The sequence below is a fragment of the Microchirus variegatus genome, assembly GCF_963457635.1.
Source record: "Microchirus variegatus genome assembly, chromosome: 12".
NCBI classification, from domain to species: Eukaryota; Metazoa; Chordata; class Actinopteri; order Pleuronectiformes; family Soleidae; genus Microchirus; species Microchirus variegatus.
In genome coordinates, this window is record NC_139813.1 from 10,360,486 (window position 1) to 10,381,714 (window position 21,229).

The following is a 21,229-nucleotide window of genomic DNA, read 5'->3' on the forward strand; positions in this document are numbered from 1 at the left end:
ACTACGCCAACATGTTTCCATTTTCCAGTTTATTTTCTTTTATTACTCTTTGTACAATTATTTCCGTTTGTCATATACTGTATGTTATTGTGCTCGATTTGACTTTATTGAGCCCACACTGGGGAATTCACTTGTTACAGCAGCAGGGATGGAAGCACAAGCAATATAAAATATACAGAAATATACAAATAATTAAAAGTGTACAATAACAATGCTAAAAGTGAACAGTGGAACAGGGGTGAACAGGTGTGCAAAATGTGTTTATGAATGTCAAATCTAGGCTAGTAAAGGAGAAACTAAAATATTAAACCTATCTTTTACATGTTTACATACAAAAATAATACCTTAAATTATATTATTATATGCTCACCTCGCTGTGGAAATGAGCAGAACAGGAGAAAAGTGCAATGACACACAAATATTGCATATACTTATTGTGCAGGAAAACACATATTGATTATTAACAATAATTAATTAGGGATATGACTAGTTACAATTTCAATATGACTTGATAGTAAAATCAAATGATTATTTAATTTCCCTTTATTTCGTGGTATTTGTACAAAGGAGAAAAAAAACTGTTGTCATTCTTAACTTTTCTTTTTTTTTCTTTTTTTGAACTGAGGGGCGGCAGCACTGGCGCAAACGCATAACTTTTGGACAATGTAGTTCACATATAATAAATTCCTTCATCGCTCCCTTGTGAACAGACTACACGTCCCAGCGTCCTTTGCGGTCGCCGTGGTCTGTTGTGATTCCTGTTCAGACGCGGCTAGTTCAAGTTGCCATAGTACGGAGAAGCTGATGCTTCCTTTTTCTTTGAGCTAACACTCGCGATATCTTCTTTTTTAAGCATTTATAACGCATGCAAGTATTTCCTCCGTTTCATTACGTGTTGTCCTGTAGCTTCACGGTGCTATTTTAGCCCTAAATGAGTTGGCTAGCGTTGTGTTAGCTTCACAGTAGTTGCCACTTGTTGCTAGCCAGGAGAAGCATCACTCTCAACAATGTCCACGGCTGTGATAGATTGGGAAGGAGTCAGTGCAACCCAGGACAGTGCTTTCCTCATGAGAACGTTTGCTTTTGCCTCTAGTGCTTGTTAATTCGATGATGGGGGAGCTCATATGCCAGTTTGCTATGATACGTGTATGTATTGTTAAAAAAAAGATGAAAACTGTTCCACCCCGTTTGTTAATCTGATTAGTACACAGTTAACGTCCTGCGTCGACGAAGCGAGGACACGACCCTTGTCGTCATTTTTGCCCAATCGGTCTTTTGTTGTCACTACTCCCACCAACCTGACACAAACTATGGACACATCCAGCGGCTCGGATTCGTACGATAGGACGCGTGGACACAGGCACCGGGGGCGTGAAGCCCACCGCAGACCTGCCCGGGACAGGGGAAGAGCCAGTGGGAGCGGAGGCGGTGAGCAAGCTGCAGACATCTCCGAGAAGATCGACACCCTGGCGAACACTTTAGAGGTACTCATTCATCCGACACATGCGTCTGCATCCACAAAATGAATCTTCTTAAACATACTCAAAAGAGCTATCGGTGTATTGTATTCTACACTAAGTCATGTATTCATAAGTCATGTATTCTGGCTGTGCCACAACATTATGAGTACATTAGCTTCCCTATACAGTTATAACCTGGACTCCATGATATTGAGAAAATATGCAATACTCTTGTTGAATATTTGAATGGCTCTGTGATATATACATAAACAAATACATTGTAGTGGATTACTTGCATAACTGTTACATTCAAATCATCACACAATGCTGATTAAGAAGCAGTTCCATGTGAGTCTCTCTCAGTAATAATACCATTAAGCATCCATGAAAAGTTTCAGGAAAGAATTCTACTGTCACAAATATAGCAGAATGTTCAAATGCATGCTCAGCCAACACATCAAGGTTCCACTTAACCAAATGCTGCTGATTTCTTCACCACACAGTTCCAAGTTTGTAGTCTGGACAGCAAAGATGTATTAATAAACATATATGCAACACATAACCTACTTATCTCTCTCAGAAATTTAGGAAAACACCACTGTTTTGGTAATTACTCAAAGGTCCACTGGGAGCGATAGAGGCTTCTGCACTGCAGCTTTAATTATATATTGTTAATGTTTTATTGCTTTGGGTTTATTGAACAAAACAAACATTTTTATGGCACACTAAAAACATTTAATTAATATAATTTAGCAAAATGTTCTTTGCTCCATTTACACTGTGTTTATCCTGAGACCTAAAAAGTAGTAATATAAATAAATAAAAATGTTCTCTTCTCTATACAACACATCCCTACTACCTGGATTGTTGATGCAAATACAATTCTGAAAACAAGTACAATTTTAAAGCTTCAGTAAGAATTTGTGACGTCCAATAGTGAGGCTCGATTGTCACAAACGGAGGAATCCTCCACTCACCACTTCCATTTTCAAGCACAACTACAGTGGCCTTCACATACCATCAAGGATGCCATTCTTGCCATGTAAGGTTCCACTTCAAAATGTGAAATGCTTGCTGTAACTGGATTGTCTGCTCACGGTGCTGTACAAACATGGCAGCCACCTTCATGCAACAAACACTGATACAGGCACATAGAAAAGGGTACAAAACCAGACAGTTTTGTATTTATTAAGTGTACACTAGTATAAACATACTTATGGGTATCATATTCAATTTATGTGTATAAATCCTCCCTTACACCTTTAAACAAATGCAAACATAATTTAAATCCAGCTACAATGTGTCTCATTGCAATTTTCAAACCAATTCTCTATTCATTTCTCTGCCCCTTTAAGTAGTTGGGGTATGATGGTGTTGCAGTATGACAGTGATTTAAGTAAAGTAAGTGTTCTAAAAGCAAGTATCTACCTTTTATGGAAGGTTCTTGGCCAAACAAAACTAGCACCAAGAACAATCTACATTTATTGCATTTCAAGCAGTATATGCCACATGTATATATCTTTTGTGATTTTCCTTTAATATTTGTTAATCAGTAGCTGTTTTTTCTGACAGGACACGAGTAGAAACTTGACTAAAGTAGACCGGATGCTGGGGCAGTACAGGGACCACACAGATGATCAGGCTGAGGCCATGGCACTGGTGAGACACCCGCTCTATTATCTATGTATTTATAGATGGTTTGATGCTGCTTTTGTCACTGCACATGCACCCATGTTAAGATGCCAGAAATGCTTCAAATGCTTGTTGTCAGTGCACTGTAAAATGTTTAAATGCCTGTGAACTGAATATACTCACTTTTATCTGTTTATATTAACTAAATATTTATATAATATTTTATTCATTTAAACAGATTTAAAAGTGAGTATATTCAGTTCACAGGCAGTATTATCAACACAAAAACCAGAACGATTGTATTTTGAATTACAAAAGGGTGTATTACTGTACATTAAATTCAATATAACATGAACTTACTTTGAGCAAAATAAAAACAAGTTACTGTTTTTATTTGTATTTATATTTCATATATGTATATATATGTATATATTAGGGCTGTAACGATATGCGTATCGAAATCGCGATACTCAGAGCCACGAACCTGTCTTGTGGCGTGAGAAAACAGAATCGCGAAACGCCCTTTCTAATTCTCAGTTATTTTTCCAGTCAGCCACATGATATGAGCTGTTAGTGCTACCAAACTTATTTTTATTAGGGGTGTCAAATTATCGCTTTAATTGTGATTAATTAATTACAGTCATCATTAACCTCTTATTTTTTTTAATCGCGTTAATCTCTTCTTCACTTATGTCCCCGCTACCGGGGCAGCGTCAGACGCAGCGACAAAAGCGTCATAAACTGTCTGACTTTAACAGACACAGACATGCTGCATACCCACAGAAAGGTCAGAAACTCAGCTAAAAGCTCATATAGCTATACGCTCCCCAAACACAGTTAAAACACAGATGGATCAAACCCGCAGGAGCGGAAAAAACCTGTTACAGCGCACACATTGAAAAGCGGCACCGGAGCGTCAGCGTGATTATGTAAACAAAAACACATGTCACCTGGACAGCGGAGAACAAACAGATTCCATCGGTACCATTTTTATCACTCTACGACCAAGATTCACAGCCCCAAAATAAGAGCAAAATAACTGACTTTCAAGAAATACAAGCAGAAATGTTGTCTTACTTTTGCTGTTTATCAAAACAAGTTATTTCCACCGGAACAAAACTGCTTCTCATGAAGAACCACACTTCCCAGCATGCTTTGGGGACAAATCCCATTTTGATTGATCATTTACTTTGTATTTTTCGACACAAGTATTATTTTGTTACAGAAAAGAGAGAAATCTTTGGTTATTTATTTATTTATGTTCAAATCTGTTCACAGTGTTCCAAAATATTGTTATATAATAATGAATAATAATAAATGTTACATTTAGTTGTTATGTAATTAAATGTTGTTTAAATAAAATGTTTTTTAAATTGTGGAATGTATCTAATCGTGGGTCAAAAATCATGATACAAATCGAAATGTGAGTTTGTGTATCGTTACAGCCCTATTATATATCTTTTGCACTCTGACTTTTTTGCTATCTCACTTCCTGTAGTTGTGCACAAACTTCAGCCATGAAAAATGTGCAGTGTGTGTTTTGCATGAATGCACTTTTTGCTTAGAGCAGTACGTCTCATAAAATATGATGATTAATTCTAAAAAAAATTCTGCTCAAAATACTATTTTAACAAGGGAACTTACAGTTAATTATCATGTTGTTTATTCACTATGCAGTTTTTGTTTATTTCTTACCCCCCAGTCCTCATCTGCAGGGGTGTTATTTTATTCAGGAGCTGCATTTTATTTTCTGTTTTCTTGGTTAATTCATAATTTTATTTCCTGCACTAGCTCAGAGAAAACTTGGAGGAGTCAATCAGTCAGCTGCAAACACAGAGGCTGAGCAGATCCAATGGTGCTCAGAGTGCTTCTGCTTCAGCCTCCACCCTGCATACCAGTGAGCTGGAGGCTGGCTCTGGGTCAGGTATAGTGACACAAAAAGGCTTTTGCTCACTGTAGTGAAGTTTGATCTGTTGTGTTTGGTTGTGTGTCCACCAGCATTCAGAAGCTCTGGTACCCGATTTGATTTATTGTAACCCCTGTTTGTCTATAATTGAAGAAGGCCACCGTTTCTACCCTACATCTCCACTGAAGGACTACACTGGCACTGCCACAAGGAGGCGGAGGTCACAGTCTGTCGGTGTTCGCTTCAACGATGTCAGCATGGCAGAAGAAGATGTAAGTGATGCAACACAGCAACCATTAACCACATGTAACTTTCTCGAAATTTCAGAAAGTTGACATGTTGTACAGAGCTTTGATAAGTGTTGTGTATGTCCTATATTTTGTATTTACTGTATACCTGTGGCTCTGTCTTAAACAGATCCATTCTTTGCACCAGTCATTGAGGGATCTTCGTTGTGACCAGCAGAGGCTCTCTGATGACTTGGACAAAGAAGTCCTCAACAGGAATAGGTATCTGAGAGCCTGAGCATCAGTCACCTGCTTTTTTTTATTTTTTATTAATCTTTAGGGGGTTTTAAGGACTGAATAAAAGTGACACAAACTGATTTTGCAGTCGTGTTCCAGAAAACAGTCTCTTGGCAACAGAATAAAATGATAGAAGTTAATTATTTTGTTTAGATGCCGCCATAATGAAAATATATCTCTTTTTATATTTATTTTGCATTTTAAGTGGATAAATTAGTGTTTGTAAGACTACTTTTCCATTATTATCTTATTAGAATTAAACGCTAAATTACATTTCTGTCTGCCTGTTTTAAATTGCCAATTACTAACAGTTTGGGTAAAGATAAGGCTTACTAATTTAGTACATACTGATTTAGAATAAATCACATAGTACAAGTAGACTCTTATGCAGCATCTTCCCAGTTAAAACAGTATTCTGCATTATTTTGCACACCAACTCAATGTCTTGCCTCAGGTTTGGAGCAGTGCAGGTTATGGATCTCATATTGTACTTTTCCATATCCACTGTTTGTAAATAGGTTTTGCTTGAGCTTTGAAAAGAAATGCATGGATTTCAGATTTTCTTGATATGTTATTTATGAGGAAATAATAAAAGTATCTCAGGAAACTTAAAGCGATCCAACAGCAAAAAACACTTTCTCGGAACATGCCTTAATATTTGACATTTTTAATATATTAAAAAAGGCTCCATGTCCTAGGGCTGCTGACAAGACCATATTACAACGTTTGAAGCCACATGATTATTTTTAGTTGCTTTTGCATTCTGATGTCTTGGAATAGGATTTTTCAAAACCGCTGAGAACTGCTGTGTGAATATCTTCAGGCTGCTGAATGGTTTATTTCTCATAGGTCTGATATTGACACCAGACGAGCAATGGAGAGGCTCACAGGGCATGCGGCTACTTCCCAAAGACAAGACACGGTGAGTTGTGTATTTCATTGCAAATTTATTTTTGGCAGTGTGTCAAGAAAGGTGGACACTGTGTGAAATTTAAAGATATCTCGTCATGGATCCTCACTGACCCTCACCTCTAACAATTATGTCACTCAAATGACAGCAAACATGTTAAATATTTTATTTTATTTATCTTCTTGACAATAACTCACACAGGTGGATGTGTTGCTTCCCGATGAGACCCAGGGATTTTTGCATATGGTTCTTAAATATATCTTTGTCACCCACGCTTTTCATTTTCTGTAGTCTCATTTATCATATACTGGTGCCATTACCACACCACTGATGTTTGTGTGACTTGAGGCATCCTCCATCTGACTATCTGCAGGTGTCGTCTCGCGTGGAGCGGCGTCTGCAGGAGCTCGAGAGAGAGATGCACAGCGAGCAGAGGAGCGTGGAGCGAGAAAGAAGGCCTGAGCAGCGGGTGGCCTTGTCTGACGAGCTGCAGGAGGTAACACTCTTTGCCACCACTCGTCGACAGAGATCCCTGCATCCCACACCTCCCTGTCGACACACGCAAGTTCTCTCACATTCAGAAATAAAATCAATCAATAAACAATATGAAGACACATACATTCAGTGGACATTAAATGGCATCAAATACGCAAGGGATGGCCATAATATCACAAATGAATGCAATATAATGGTTCAGTAAGTACCCAGGACATGTAATTCACACATACACCCAGCAAAAGAGAACACAAGAAGAAAGCATGCAATACACTTCAGTGACAACCAACAGAGCAGGATTTTTTTTTTAATGATGCTGGTACTGTTTCCAAAAAAGAATTAGTGTCAGTTAATTAGTTTTTTAGGGAAATTCAAGTTTCCAGCAGCAAAGTACCATCAGTAAGTTGATTTCAAAATGAAAATATCAATTATGAAGCAGTATTGATTTAGTTTTTGTTTTCAAAGATGGAGTGCATTTTGTCTCATGAAGGTCATTCCACAGGCGTGAGACTGACTCGAAGAAGATTCCACTGTTATGAAATCATTACATTTATAATTAATAGTCATGCTCAGTATTATTAAAAACTTTCAGTAAATTAATTTAGCTTTGATGGACGTGACATTTTACTTTGATTTAATCAACACAAAATAAGGGATTTAATAGTTATTCTTATTAATATTCTTAACAGTTACAGCAAACTGCTGTTTCACTGACTTCAGTCGGGAGACTATAAAGTACTTCTAGGGAATTGTTGTGATGCAGTTCAAATGGTTGCTGGGCATTCATTGTGTGATTTTCCTTTTTCTTTTTCTTTTTTTCATTTTAGGCACATATGTGGCTAAAAGCATTAATAAATGAGAGCTCTTTCACTGGTTGCTCTCTAGTGACGTAGACTCATTGAGAGATGCACATCTGTCAGTTTGGAACACATTGGCTTGTATTATTGCTCGCATACATTTCGTTTTTCAATTTAGTTACAAGAGTGATTCACATTATGTATCATCAGCATAATGTTTGTTCATTTTTAACAACTAAATATTTATTTCTGGATTACTTGAGTGGAGGACAGTGTTTTATAAGCTAATCAGTGTCTTGGCATCGGTCTCTTTTAATCAATCATGTCTGCTGCAGTTTATCTTTAGACCACAGAGGGGCACTGTGGAGCTTTGCCCAGATTGATAACCCTCTCCAGATAGACTTTTCAACACACTGTGCAATGATGGTAGCTACCAATTCATTTGCATCCCACTCCTCTGTAGTGCTCTAATGGGACACCAGCAGGGCCTGGGGTGATGGGAAATAATGCATTTGTCCAAAAATTAAGGGTAAATAAACAAGCATGAGGAAATGAAGAGGAAAATAATCTCTTTTACTACTAAAGAGCAAGAGAGGAGGGAGAGCAGAGGGCACATTTATTCCCCACCGATGGACCCGCTGTGATGTGAATCAAATAGATGATGAGTCACTTGGGTAGCTGTTATTGCTAGCAGCCGGCAATTCATCACCACAGCCTGCTCAGAATCAGTTGGATTGAGTGGGATCTAAGCTCATGTACAAATCAAACCATGATGCCAGTTTCAGGTTCCAGGAAGAGGAGACGGGGTATACTGTGATGCAAAAGCACCTCCGATGTTGCATCCTTACAGTGCTCGTACATGTGTGAGCACATAATAATGAATGCTGTATCCTTTGTTGCTGGTTTTTTTGCTTGTGTTTTATAGACTTTAGGGAGACGCCAAGTCCAAGCACATGAGAGAGACGAGGCCATGACAGCCAGGTTATTGAAAGCAGAAAAAGAGAAGTCCAAGGTAATTTGATTAGTTCATTCATTCATTCATTCATTCAAACCATTGTGCGATGACTTCACACAATTCTGAGTAAGCTCCACATGAGTCACTCTGTGTTTGTCAGGGTTGTGATGTTTAGATCTTCTGCCACCTGGCAACATTCCCTTGAGTTGCGCACAGGAAGTGATGTGTTTTATGTTTAGACAGACAGAGACAACAGCAACATTGTGCTCGTTAAGAGCCTCCACAAAAAGTTTCAGAAGTGAATTGTACTGTACTGCGTACTATACTGTACTGTACTGCAGTTTGATGGGATAAATACTTACCCTCCTTTGCTCTGCCGCTGTATACACACACTCCCTCAGCCAGGTCTGATAGTATTGCTTGACAGAGCCCATTTTCAGATGAAAGACGCACCATTCAAATAACCTTTAAAAGAGCTTTAAAATAATTGTTTATTAGACTAAAAACTGTTTGTGATACATAAATAACTATAGACATATAGGTTCTATCATTTGGAAATTACATTAAATTAATTTCGTTCTTTCATACCGATAATTTGGCTTTAACCAGTGGTCCAATATGCAATACTTGAGAGCCATTAGTTGTTGCACTTGAGCAGATGTGTCAGACCAAATTAAAAGTGATTGTGACAGCTACTGCTAGTTAGCTATTGTGCCTTTTTTACCAAGGAAAACAGTTATGAATGAAAATTTACTGTATTCATCATGATACTTACATGTCGAGGAGGAGAAGGGCCTACATCTAGTCACTTTGTAGCTCTTTTTATATCATGGAACTGCCATGCCATTATTAACCCTTTAAGTCATTTAACAAGCTTTTTGTGGATGTAAATCTGGAGTGTTGCCTTCAGCTGACACTGACCTACTTACTGCCGCTTCCAAGCGACTCGTTACTCACTGTGTCTCTTGTTACGACCAAGTGAAAGTTGTGCACTCGCTATCACAGTGTTGTACATACAGAGTGTGACGTTTTCTGTGGTGCTCAAATGCAACTGCCTAACTGGCTCCCAAAAAAGAAACCATAATAACTAGACACAGAGAAGGAGTGTGACTTCACCCTCACACTAAGGTCATTTTGTTTCTTGATATCTTCCTGAACGCTGTATATTTATCCTTTAAATTGTGTATATCCTAAACACCTAGTTCATAAATGCTTTACACATAATATAATATAAATGTTCTTCATTCTATTTTTTTATTCTAAGTATTTTAAGACATCAATCCTGCTGACTCCACCAGAATTTAATGCTTGCCTCTTATGTATGTGTCTATTGTTGTGTTTTCTGACCTTCCTGTTGTCTCCTCAGATGGAGCAGGATCTGGAGAGAGCTCGCAGGCTTTTAGATCAGTCAGAAGACAGCAGAGAGTCACTAGTTCAGCAGGTTTGTTTGTGGGTACTGCACCTGATTGTAAATAAAGACATTCAGTAAACCTCTGTAAGGAGCTACAAAGAGAATTTTCAGAAAAGATCTATGTTGTTGTTTTAGTTGTCAGACAGTCATACGTGATTCTCTGTGTGATCTTGAGGTGGAGGACATGCGTGGTGAACTACTGAGGACAAGGAATGATAACACTGAGCTTCAGAGGGCCCGGCTTGAAACTTCCAAGGCTACTGCTCACGAGGGAAGAGGTGGACTAAGAGGGCAAGGTACTGAATTTACATATGGACTCGAGAGTTAAGGAAAGGAATATAAACATGACAGAAATGAGTGGGATGTACTGTAGGTAAAATGGACAACTGCGTGTTAAGATATCTGGTTATCTTTGTTATTATTTGTTATCTTTGTTATTGTGTTATTATATTTGTTATTTAATCAAAATACCTGTAATAAAAGAGTAAATGCAGGACTTTAAGGGAGAGCCCTGAGATCAGATAAAGGGCTAGCAAGGATAACAACAGTGAAAGGACATGTACTGTAAGTGCTGGTGAGAAAAGTGTTAATCTCCCTGTGCTTTACATTTTTTGTAAAGATATTGCTTTTAGGACATTAGTTGGCCTGAAAATAACTGTCTCTCAAGTCGTAAAGTGAATCAATAGGCATTATGGACTGTTTGATGGGATGTGTTTATCTCATATAGATTGCAAATAGATTGGTCCTCTGAATATCATACAAAATATTTCCCTTATAATATAAGGAAAATATTTTTGTATTTAGTCAGGGAAATATATTATATTTCCATTGATATAACATATGTTATGAATCACTGTTGTACAAATGCAATTGAATTCAACTTTCACTAAATTTATATTCTGTTCACATATATAAGGTCTTAGTCAACCTCAAGTGAACTGACTGACCATGAACAATGCATGTAAGCCTCCAAAATATTAAAGAAGGGCCCAGTAAAATTCAGGGGCATAAGGAGAAGATGATTCAAAATTCAGATCTGCTTAAATATTCATCTTTACTCGAAAAATGTTGCCTGGGCTTGATTTATTTTTAAGATGCTCAATATTTCCTCCAGGTTGTTGTTACCATGGGGCAGATGCACTGACATGTTTGTGCTTATTTTACAAATAAATCCATTTCAATATGCTCCTGGAAACCGTGCATGGGTAAAACCGCACACTGTCTTCAGTCCTGCTGCAGGGTTGCAAACAGGCTTTCTTTTGCTTGAAGATGGCAGGCTCACGGATAGGAAAAAGGATGTCCACTCTGTTAGATTGTGGCTTGAGTCACATTTTTGTGACCATAGTGAACCAATTCTGATGCAGTTATTAAAATTTGGGCTTAACCTACGGCTGCATAATATGGTTGACTGTGGTGACATGCGCTAATTACACGATGAACTGCAGTCTTCGCAAAACCAACATAAAATGTTTTCTATTGATGTATCCACCAACAGTGATCAGTTTTCAACATCAACCTGCTTCTGTGTTTGTATGTGTTTGTGTGTATGCGTATCTACATGTGTTTGATCGTTTAGACCTAGAAAAAGAAGTGGCGGAGCTGCGAATCCAACTGTGCAAAGCCTCTGTTGTCGGTGAGGTTGAGGAAATGAAGAGGGCATTGGAGCGCAAAGAAAAGGAACGGGTCAAACTCGGCTTTCAGGTGGAGGTGTGTGTGTGTGTGTCTGAGAGAGAGAAATGGTGTAATTTAATTATTTGTTATGTCGTATTATTTTTATTTAATATTCATACATTTTATTTGTATGGCGGTTTTAGCGCTTGTTGTCACTTCATTTAGTTGTGTATGTTTTCTCCTCACCCATTCATTTGCCTGTCTTTGCAATGTTGATTAAATGGGAAACATTTAGGGTCTCTCAACTGAAGTGCAAATGAATGCACCACAAGCATGCTTTTGACTTTGCCCAAGAGTGGCATTCCCACACTGAGCAGGATTGTTTCAGTTGGTAGGGCGCCATTCATCCGTGGCTGCATCCACCACCAAATCCCTGCCACTTGAAAATTGTCAGATGAAGTGACAGTTAGAATCAGAGATCACAAGACAACTGGCAGTCCTTTATCCCTAAAAATAAAACAACACTTCCCCTGCCGAGCTGGGCCATTCAAGGCTACGGTTGGGTATCAGTGTCAAGTTAGGAGGAATCACTAAACTTGAAACCTGGGCACACTCATCTAATCTCTAATGTTTCACTGAAAATGTGTTAAAACTCCCACATTTCCCCTATTGTTATGTAGGTGTTAAAAGATGAAGTGGGTCTTGGCATGTATCACCGGGAGGGTTGTCATATGGTTATTATGTCTGGTTGATAATAGTTGTCTGAAATCTTTCATTTTAATGGTATTGAAAATAAATGTAGTATAATGAGGAGAATGAGTGGAAAGATAAAATTTCTCAGTGACTGAATTTATATACAGCTTAATAGGTCTATGACTAATCAGGCTTTTACTAATTATTCCTAACTGACAGTCTTATTCAGTATCATACCATAATGGTACCATGGTAACCTTATTCACCCTTACTTTAGACTTCAATCAAACTCAAAACTTCAAAGTGACTTTCTTGTGGATATGAAGCTAATCCAGTGCAGCTCTCCTCTCAGACTTCACTTCATCGTGGTAGATAATCCAATTGTTAGCAGAATGTAAACACAGTCTCAACCTTCTTTGACCTTTTAGTCTTTGTCTGCTCTCTTCTTATTGCTCGCTATAACGCAACCATACTGTTTATCTTTTCTTAAAATCGATCATACCTTTTTTTTTTTTTTTATCTTCTGCTGTCTCTTCTACTATTGTCCGAAACCCATTCCTCCAAACCCATGTGTCCCCTTTTCTCTCCCTTCTGATTTTTTTCCCCACCCATAAGCCATTGTGCTAATACAAGTACATGCACATAACCTTGACCTTTCTCTTTTCTGTGCACCAGGAATTATCATCAGACCTGGCGCGACGGGAGCAACAGCAGCTACGAATGCTGGAACAGTTAAGGGAGATACAGGTATTATTTTTGTCACTGTTTCAGCAAGACATTGGTGATTTAATAGATAGTTCTTTTTCCTGGAAATAATTTGAATTATGCTGCACTCTGTGGCTCAATGTCCCACAATTACAATTTTAAAGAACTGAAAAACTTAAGTTGCAATTAATGAGGTCTTTCAGGGTACGACATTTAAGATCCACCCCCATCATTAAAACGTTTGATTCTCATTATAAAAAATGAATATACGTCTTATTCATACGTTCAGTCATTCCTTCCAGAGCCGGGGGCAGACGGAGAGGAGGGACATGGAGGCATTACTGCAGGAGAGTGCAAGGAGCAGAGATGAATTGAAGACCAGGGCCCAGGAGGCTGTGCGCCAGTGGAGGGCAAAGTGCAAGAGAATGCAAAAGGAGCTGGAGGAGGCAAAGGCCCAGGTTCAGTTCCATACTGACAAGGCCTCGCAGGTTAGTTGAGATGCATTCATTACAGTGGTTTTGACACCATAGCCAGCAGTAGTGTCTGTATAACTGCTGCTAACTGCTGATCTCAGTTTTTACTGTGGGAAAAAAAATCCATCTTAGCAGCTCACTGGAAGTCTGATGTGACCTATTCTACTTTGTAAAAAGATATGATTATAATACCAAGATAAAAGATATATGACATTTTGCTGCATATTATATAAAGGAGTGAAGTGCATTAATTATTTCCCATTGTTTGCTCTAAATTTTAACTATTAATACTTCTGACATTTGGAACATTTAGGTAAACTCTTTCAGACTTTAAAACAACCCTGATGTAATGAACTGGAATATTTTGTAATACTTTCTTTTGTGATAGATTTTTTATTAAATGTTAGTATTTATGTTAAAACATGTAGGTGGGGACTAGGGATGCAACTATTAATCGATTTCTCAATCAACTGTGGTTAAAAAAAACAAAAAAAAAACACAGTTCAGCTGTCAAGGCTCAGCTCCACCATGTGTTTCAGGTTACACACTCTCAAAACGGAGAGTGAATTACGTAGCCACAGAATGACACGGTTAACACTTGTTGCAGCATTAGCTAAACAATGGCCCAAGTTGCTAAATGAAACACTGAGCAGGCACAGTATTGAATCAATCATAAACCTGCCATCTGCAGTCAGTGTAGTAGCATTGATTCAAGAGTTGTTGTGTTTTTTTTGGTTTTTTTTGGAAGCATACCAGCCAACACTTTCCAAAATATTATGTAATTCACTCTGGAGTAGTGTTAGAAAATAACAATTCATTATAATCATAAAACTGTGGTTTCTCCTCAAAATCTATAAACATTTGTGTCCCTAGCGGGAGAAGGCTTAGTCATAAGTGTTGGACCACTTCAGATTTTACAAGAGTGATGGGACAAACAAAAACAATAAAGAAAACTCAGTCTGCAAGAATTCTCTCTCATAAAAGTGCATGAGCACGGCAATGAACCTGCATAGTCCACTGTTTTTGTCATTATCACTTATTAGCAAAGACCTTTGCTCATACATTGATTGTTAGTAAGTAGAAGTTCTGAAATGTGCCCAGTTTCACACAAAACTGGTTAGTTGGACTTTTAAAGCACTTCATTGGATAGTTTTTGCCTTTGCCTGAATGTGCTTGCTGCAGTGAAAGAGCCAAACAACACAAGGTTGCTGCAGATGGATAAACAATTAATGATTCTAACCATTCAGCCATTGCATCGCTGTGCATTTATGCATTACTTTAACTTTGAGTTTCTGTAAACATCATTTTCACAGACTAAGTCATAGTTAGGTACTTTCTCGAGACATTTTAACCACATATCTCTTGTGACTTTTGTTCATTTGTAGTTTGTTTTTTACAATGGAAAGATGTAACACATGGTATGAGCATGTGTGTGGTATAGTGAATCTATGAACTTGGTAGAGCACGTTTCATCTCAGTTGTCCAGTTCCGTGAAATGAACGCCACAATGCAGTGAATACATAATACATCAATATACAGCTCCTGCTCTTTGCTTTTTTGGTGGTAACTTTTCTCCTTCGCTTACACAGATAGCCTGATGTTTTGTGGATGATTGTCTTACAACATATCCGGTATCACAGAATCAATTCATGAGCAACATATTGTGATCGCATCATAGTCTGTGATTACTGTGATTCCCACACCTGTTATTTTAGCTTGAACCGGACACCTTTTTAAACGGGAAATTTGTTTTACAGTCTGAAGGTATGGGGTTTGAAAACAGGAGGCAGAGGGATATCAGAAATGGTATTGAATTGCGTTGTGGGAAGTGTAGGATCCTAATAAAACAATAGTCAGGGGTATATGTCAGGAAGTTAAATAAAGGTGGCTACAGCTCTACTGAGGTCAGGTGTGTCGGATAATTACTTTCCCAGTATATTATATTTTTAGACTACTTGCTTAGCGCTGATGATCCTGCGCTGTCCATGGTGCTGAAAAGGATTGGATGAGCTCTATACAGAAAAAAAAAGCAGGAACAATAAAATTAGACTGTGTGGCAAGGACACACTGGCGGCTGCCCATCTCTAATGTACAACAAACAGTGTATCAAATACACATTATAAAAACATAAACATTTGATACTGGTCATGCATAACTGTGATTATTATTATACACTGGCTGGATCTGAACCATCACAGAATTGCCAATCAAATCCTCTTAGTCATCAGATGCTTTCCTTCTCCTGTTGAAAGTTTTAGAAATTCTCTTTGGGTTTTTGCAGCATCAACAGAATCCAGTACAAGTTATTGACTGTGTATAAGTTGACACTGTTGAGCAACTGCAGCACAAATGTGAGTCCACTTAACTACTCGTCAACATCAGGCAGCTCTGTCTCAAATGTTCTGGCAGCGAGTCACCTGGCTGCACTTTTAACAACAATTGAGCTTCACACTCGCTATACTGCATTTTCTTAGCAGTGGTCTCTGGCTCGCGCTTGACTGCTTTGACTTTGACAGCACGTTCTAAAAAGTGAAGTAATCAATAAAGTTTGTACTGGAATGCATTTCCCAACCCCAGTAGCAGAGAAATGTCCAGTGCCACCTCAGGAGGTGAGGAAAAAGTAAAATTCATGGCAGCCAAACTCTCCCTGTAGTTTGGGGGGGGAAAAAAACACTGATGTCAGAGTGCATCAGAGGATATAGAAGTCAGGTTGCTGCAATTCACGTTTTTGCAGCTCTGTGTAGCTATGCTTTAGGGTTTTTTTTAGTAGTAAGATTTTTGCCATACCATAGAAGCTTAGATCTCATGATGTTATTTCAGAGAAATAAAAAAATACAAAGCTTGAACATCACTGGGGAAATACAGATTTTTTTCCGTTTCTCTGCTCCAAGGCCTTGATTACCTTTTATAGCTGAAATGGACTTGGAAATGAGCAAACCCAGTATCCTCTATACTGCTCTGGAACACATTATATGAATGTATTTCTTGTCTACATTGTATGGTACATGCAGCCCTCTCATGATGAAGGGAAGAAAACTGGACTGTTTCAAATAGGGACGATGCTATTCAGACCGACTGAACTCACTTGAAAATGTCATTATGTGTTAATACTGTGACAATTGTTATCACAGTTTTTATTAATGTTGCTTTTCATCCTAAACAAAGCAAAGAGGATGCATAGCTGTGCCTTTCTCTTTTAGTATGAATTCACAGTTGTCTTAATAGCATGCAGAATGTGGGATTTATATCAAAGTCAGATTAAAACCCTTAAATAATGTATTCGTCCAAACATGAAGTCAAGTAGTACGAGTACCCTCACCTGCTATGTTACAGCAGCTGTGCTTTATTTGAATAATTAATGGCTGACTATGATGGTTTGCTGGAAAGTCACCTCCCAGTGATTTCCATCCCATTTGAACCGAGTGAGTCACCTCCAAAGTCACAGTCAGCAGTCTCGCGCCTCACAGAGAGACAGACGGACAGATTCCCACCTGGTATTCTCAACGTGACATGAATTCATTACAGAATCATTTCTGCCCCCTTAATGAATTAGGGGAGAGAATCAAGTGCTCAATTAAATGATTAGGTTCTGAGCTACAGCAAAGTCTTTGCAAATTCCAGTCAAAGCCAGAGTATTAGAAGCAATCTGCTTTGAACAGACCTGACCATTGTCCCTTATCAGGGAGCTGAGTGCTAGCATTTTCCTATCAGTGCAAGAGCTGGTACTGCATATGTTCCTCTCCCTCTGTCTCTCTGTCACTCTTTCTCTCCCTCTCATCATTATTGTTAGAGCTCCTCTTTGTACACCATCTTCCTCCTCCTCTTCATTTGTCATTTTTCATTTCCTCTCACTCCTCTTCTCCCCCACTCTTGTGCTTTCTCTTGCCCCCCCCCCAGGCAACCAGGGAAAAGGAGAGCTCACAGGCCCAACTGAAGGCGCTGAGCCAGCAGATTGAGGCAGCCCGCAGGGAGCTCTCTGAAATCCTAGGTCGCTTGGCCCAGCGCGAGGAAGAACTCCATCGCAAGGACGTGGAACTGTCCGAGAGCCGCCAGCGGCAGTTGTCACTGGAGCAGGAAATTCGGGAGGTGTGGGAATGAATATCCAGAAATAGATTTTTTTTCCTTTCATATCACTAGGGAAGTATAGGATCATAGACCATGGATTTACAATGAACAATGTATTTCTACTGAATTTTGTATTCTTAAACCCCATGAACCCCGTTCATTGATTCAGGACGAGTTAATCAGCTTTTCAAAGAAATCATCAATCACACCAAAACTATAAACAACACTATCTGGATGTTATGTAATGACGATAACATTTTAAAAAGAGTCCGCAAACACTGAAGTAGTCCTATTGAAATATATATCTGCCAAGATATGCATTTGTTGTCCTTTTTTGTCAATTACATTCACATCAATATTCATATACAAACGAAAATGAACATGGCTGAGCTTTTGTAGATGAATTAGCATAGTTCAGATTCAGGTTCTGAAAAGAAAGATGTGTAACAAAAATCTTAGGCAATGTGTCCTAAAAGAGTTTTTATAAGATCCTAATTGTACTTAATCCTAGGTAAGGGAGACTTCAGCTGCTCTAGAGGAAGAATCTCGGCATCAGGCTACCATCCAAGCCAGACTAAGGGAAGAGAACCAGAGGCTGGAGGAACAAGTCAACACCCAAACCCGTCGGTCTCAAAGAGAGAAGGACACACAGGCTGAGCTTCAGGCTGCCATCAAGCAGATGACTGCAGCCCACACACAGCTAGCTCAACGGTTAGCTGAGGAGGAGAGCTACAGGAAGGAGTTCCAGAAAGGTGCTTCAGATTTACAAATGAAGCTGACAGTGACACAGAAGGAGCGGGCAGCACTGGGGCAACAGTTGCAGCTTGAGAGAGAGGTGCATCAGAAGGAACTAGACAACCTGAAGGCATTGATGGAAGACAACAGGGTGAAGAAAGATCGTGAAATACAGGCGCATCTGAAGGAGGTACAAGTAGGTCTCTTTAATTAGTGTTTATATATATATGTGTACATGCATAAATGGTCCCAGAAAACAGTGTGCACATACTCCCTTTGGTTTTTACTGTATGTGTGTATTGTTGCATTTAAACAAAGCCAGTGTAGCTCTGATTCTAAGCTTTATGTTAAAGGTTCAATGTGTTCAAATTATTGACATCTGATGGTGAGACTGCAGGCAGCAAGAAACAAAGGACTCCTCCACTTAGCCCTACTTTTCCCAAGTGTGTCAGGAAATGACGCTCTTTGACATTCTCTGCTGTTGTCTCCTCCTTTATTGGTTTATGCATCATTATGTGGATTTTTCTTCATTTGCACTGTAAGCCCTTGCTACAAAAGACAAAAACACTTTTGTCCATATGGGCTGCTTGTATGTGCAAGATGACAGCTTCCTAATCTGGGCCCCTGCCTAAAGTGCACATAAAATGCTTATTCTAATGCTTCTGTTTTTAATTTAAAGCCAAAATAGACTTGGTAGTAGATTCAATTCCTGCTAGTAAACACTCCTAAATGTTACACAGTGGACCTTTAAGGTAACTGGCTGCTGGCTGCAACTACATATGTAGGGTTCAGTCATGAGAATGAATTACAAATTGCCATCAAACCACTGGTATAACAGTGAACATGTGTATATTCAAAAATAGATAAATAAATAAATAATTGCTCAAAAAGCAGTGATGATTTCAAGATCATTTGGCAGATACAGCTTTTACATCTATACACTCTTAACTTTGTCAAAGAAGTCAAGGTCATAAGCCACCCAGAGATTTAATTTCTTCATACCAGGGCATGGATCACAGAGTGCCTCAGTCGATTTGACGTAGAGTATTGCTGGCACACACCTCAGGTTCAGCACAGGGTAACATGCTTTAGCCGCTAAACATCTGGCATATTTCCGTCTCAGCGAGACTCAGACAAAATTCTCATTTAGAGTAGTTCTCCCCATTGGCCATGGCGCTGTCATGAGAGTACGAGTGAATTGAGAATTGGTGAGCTCTTAATGGTGTGTGGTGCCCTGTGGATCCTCCCAGCCTTTCCAAAGCTCCAAGCGTGAATATTTAAAAACTCCAATATCAGGCCTCAGAAGTCTCATCATGGCAATAGTGTAGATGGCGAACTCCTCTTGATTCACTCCAGCATCACCCTACCCCCATGATGAGTCCTCATGGGTACATTGTTTCTTAAGGGGCATAGACGTCTCCGATGTGGTTTGAGTTTAGCCCATTAGCCGTGCTGGATGGCATTAATATCTGACATAGCTCATTGTAATGGTGTCATTTGCGAGTGCAGTAAGGACAAGGGAATGTTTTTAAGTACTAGCCTACAGTTGTTGCAGATGTCTCCCGCCCAGTATTTATACAGCATAGCCAGAAGCATATTGTTATGATTTTGATATAGTCATCAAGAAAAAAAGCATAACATTTTCTTATTTTCTTGCCCTCTCTTTTGATTTCTGGTCCACTTTATCTTCTCTTTTGTTGTCTACCTCACCGAAATGCCTTTCTTACTGGCTCCCACCAGTTCTAATTTTGGATTTTCAATCTGTTCGTCTCAGTTGAGTTTCCGTTTTTTTCTTTGTTTGTGTCACTACTTATACTCCTAGTGCTCAATCATTGTTCTTCCTTCCACTTTACTATAATTTTAGCTGTGTGTGAAAATGCCATAATTGTAGACGGAAAGCTTTAATGTCTGAACTGACTTTGCCTATGCAGGAATTCATTATGGTCTTGTTTTTTAGCGATACAATGGCATTTGACTATTTTTTGACCCATTATGACCCATATGTTGACTGTTTTGTGTTTGTGCAGCACACAATGTTATGTCAGACATGTTTGGGAAAACAAATGGTTAAACCCCATGATAAATCTGTAATGATATATTTATGATCTACAGTAGCATTAGTGTAAAAGAATTCTTAATTCCCCAGCATATTTTATGATTTGGAAAGCCACAATCTGCAACAAGGTTTAAGTCCATATTTGTGGAGCAAACAAACCATCTGTCCTGATTATTGCCTGTGCATCATGGCCTTTAACACATCTGTTTTCTCATAGGCAGATGCAGCTTCAGACAAGGAGCTCTGTGGTGTCCTCCGCATCAAGCTGGACAGGATGAAGGATGAGTGTGATAAGCTGGCAACGCAGCTGAGCACAAAAGAGGAGGCACATGCACTTTTCCAGAGAAAGTACCATCTACTCAAGCAGAAACTGGATGACAAAGTAAGCCCTCTTTTCTCCCTGCTGTGTTTTTAAACAAAGTGACTAATATCAAATTATAGAACACTTCAGTTAATTGTTAAGTGGGGTGGGCAAGAGTTATACTATTTAAAAACACTGATTCTTACTGATAAGCAATATATGACTAAACCAGAGTCTGTTTTGTTTCTGTGATATAGCACCTTGTTCATAGTCGAACAATTTATGTGTTAGTTATCCGTTTTAATTATTTCTACACGGTGTGCTGAAGAAGGTTTTTGTTTCTCTGTCATCAGTGAAAGCGTGTCGTAAAAAAGTCCAAGGACATTCAAAGGAAACAGTTTTAAATGGTAAAAAAAACAGCACATGAATCAGTTTTTTTTTTTCACTTTTGCCAAGGAGTTTCTATTTTTGGGTCTGTATGTATGTTAGCAGAATTACTC

The 21,229-nt window shown here is 38.8% G+C and overlaps 1 protein-coding gene across 1 annotated transcript in view; it reads left to right on the top strand.

Annotated features, from left to right (window-relative positions):
* Positions 1-1,310: 1,310 nt before the first annotated feature.
* cep128 (centrosomal protein 128) overlaps positions 1,311-21,229 on the top strand; it is a gene marked incomplete at both ends in the record, with an annotated part of 41,036 nt that continues 21,117 nt past the window's right edge. The window contains 16 exons of the mRNA XM_083898267.1: positions 1,311-1,484; positions 3,033-3,119; positions 4,884-5,016; positions 5,152-5,270; positions 5,416-5,507; positions 6,372-6,444; positions 6,806-6,928; positions 8,650-8,736; positions 10,046-10,120; positions 10,266-10,386; positions 11,667-11,797; positions 13,070-13,141; positions 13,402-13,587; positions 17,470-17,658; positions 18,149-18,568; positions 20,646-20,810. Coding sequence (XP_083754393.1) covers positions 1,311-1,484; positions 3,033-3,119; positions 4,884-5,016; positions 5,152-5,270; positions 5,416-5,507; positions 6,372-6,444; positions 6,806-6,928; positions 8,650-8,736; positions 10,046-10,120; positions 10,266-10,386; positions 11,667-11,797; positions 13,070-13,141; positions 13,402-13,587; positions 17,470-17,658; positions 18,149-18,568; positions 20,646-20,810 — 2,247 coding nt within the window. The remainder of the gene's footprint in view (positions 1,485-3,032; positions 3,120-4,883; positions 5,017-5,151; positions 5,271-5,415; positions 5,508-6,371; positions 6,445-6,805; positions 6,929-8,649; positions 8,737-10,045; positions 10,121-10,265; positions 10,387-11,666; positions 11,798-13,069; positions 13,142-13,401; positions 13,588-17,469; positions 17,659-18,148; positions 18,569-20,645; positions 20,811-21,229) is intronic.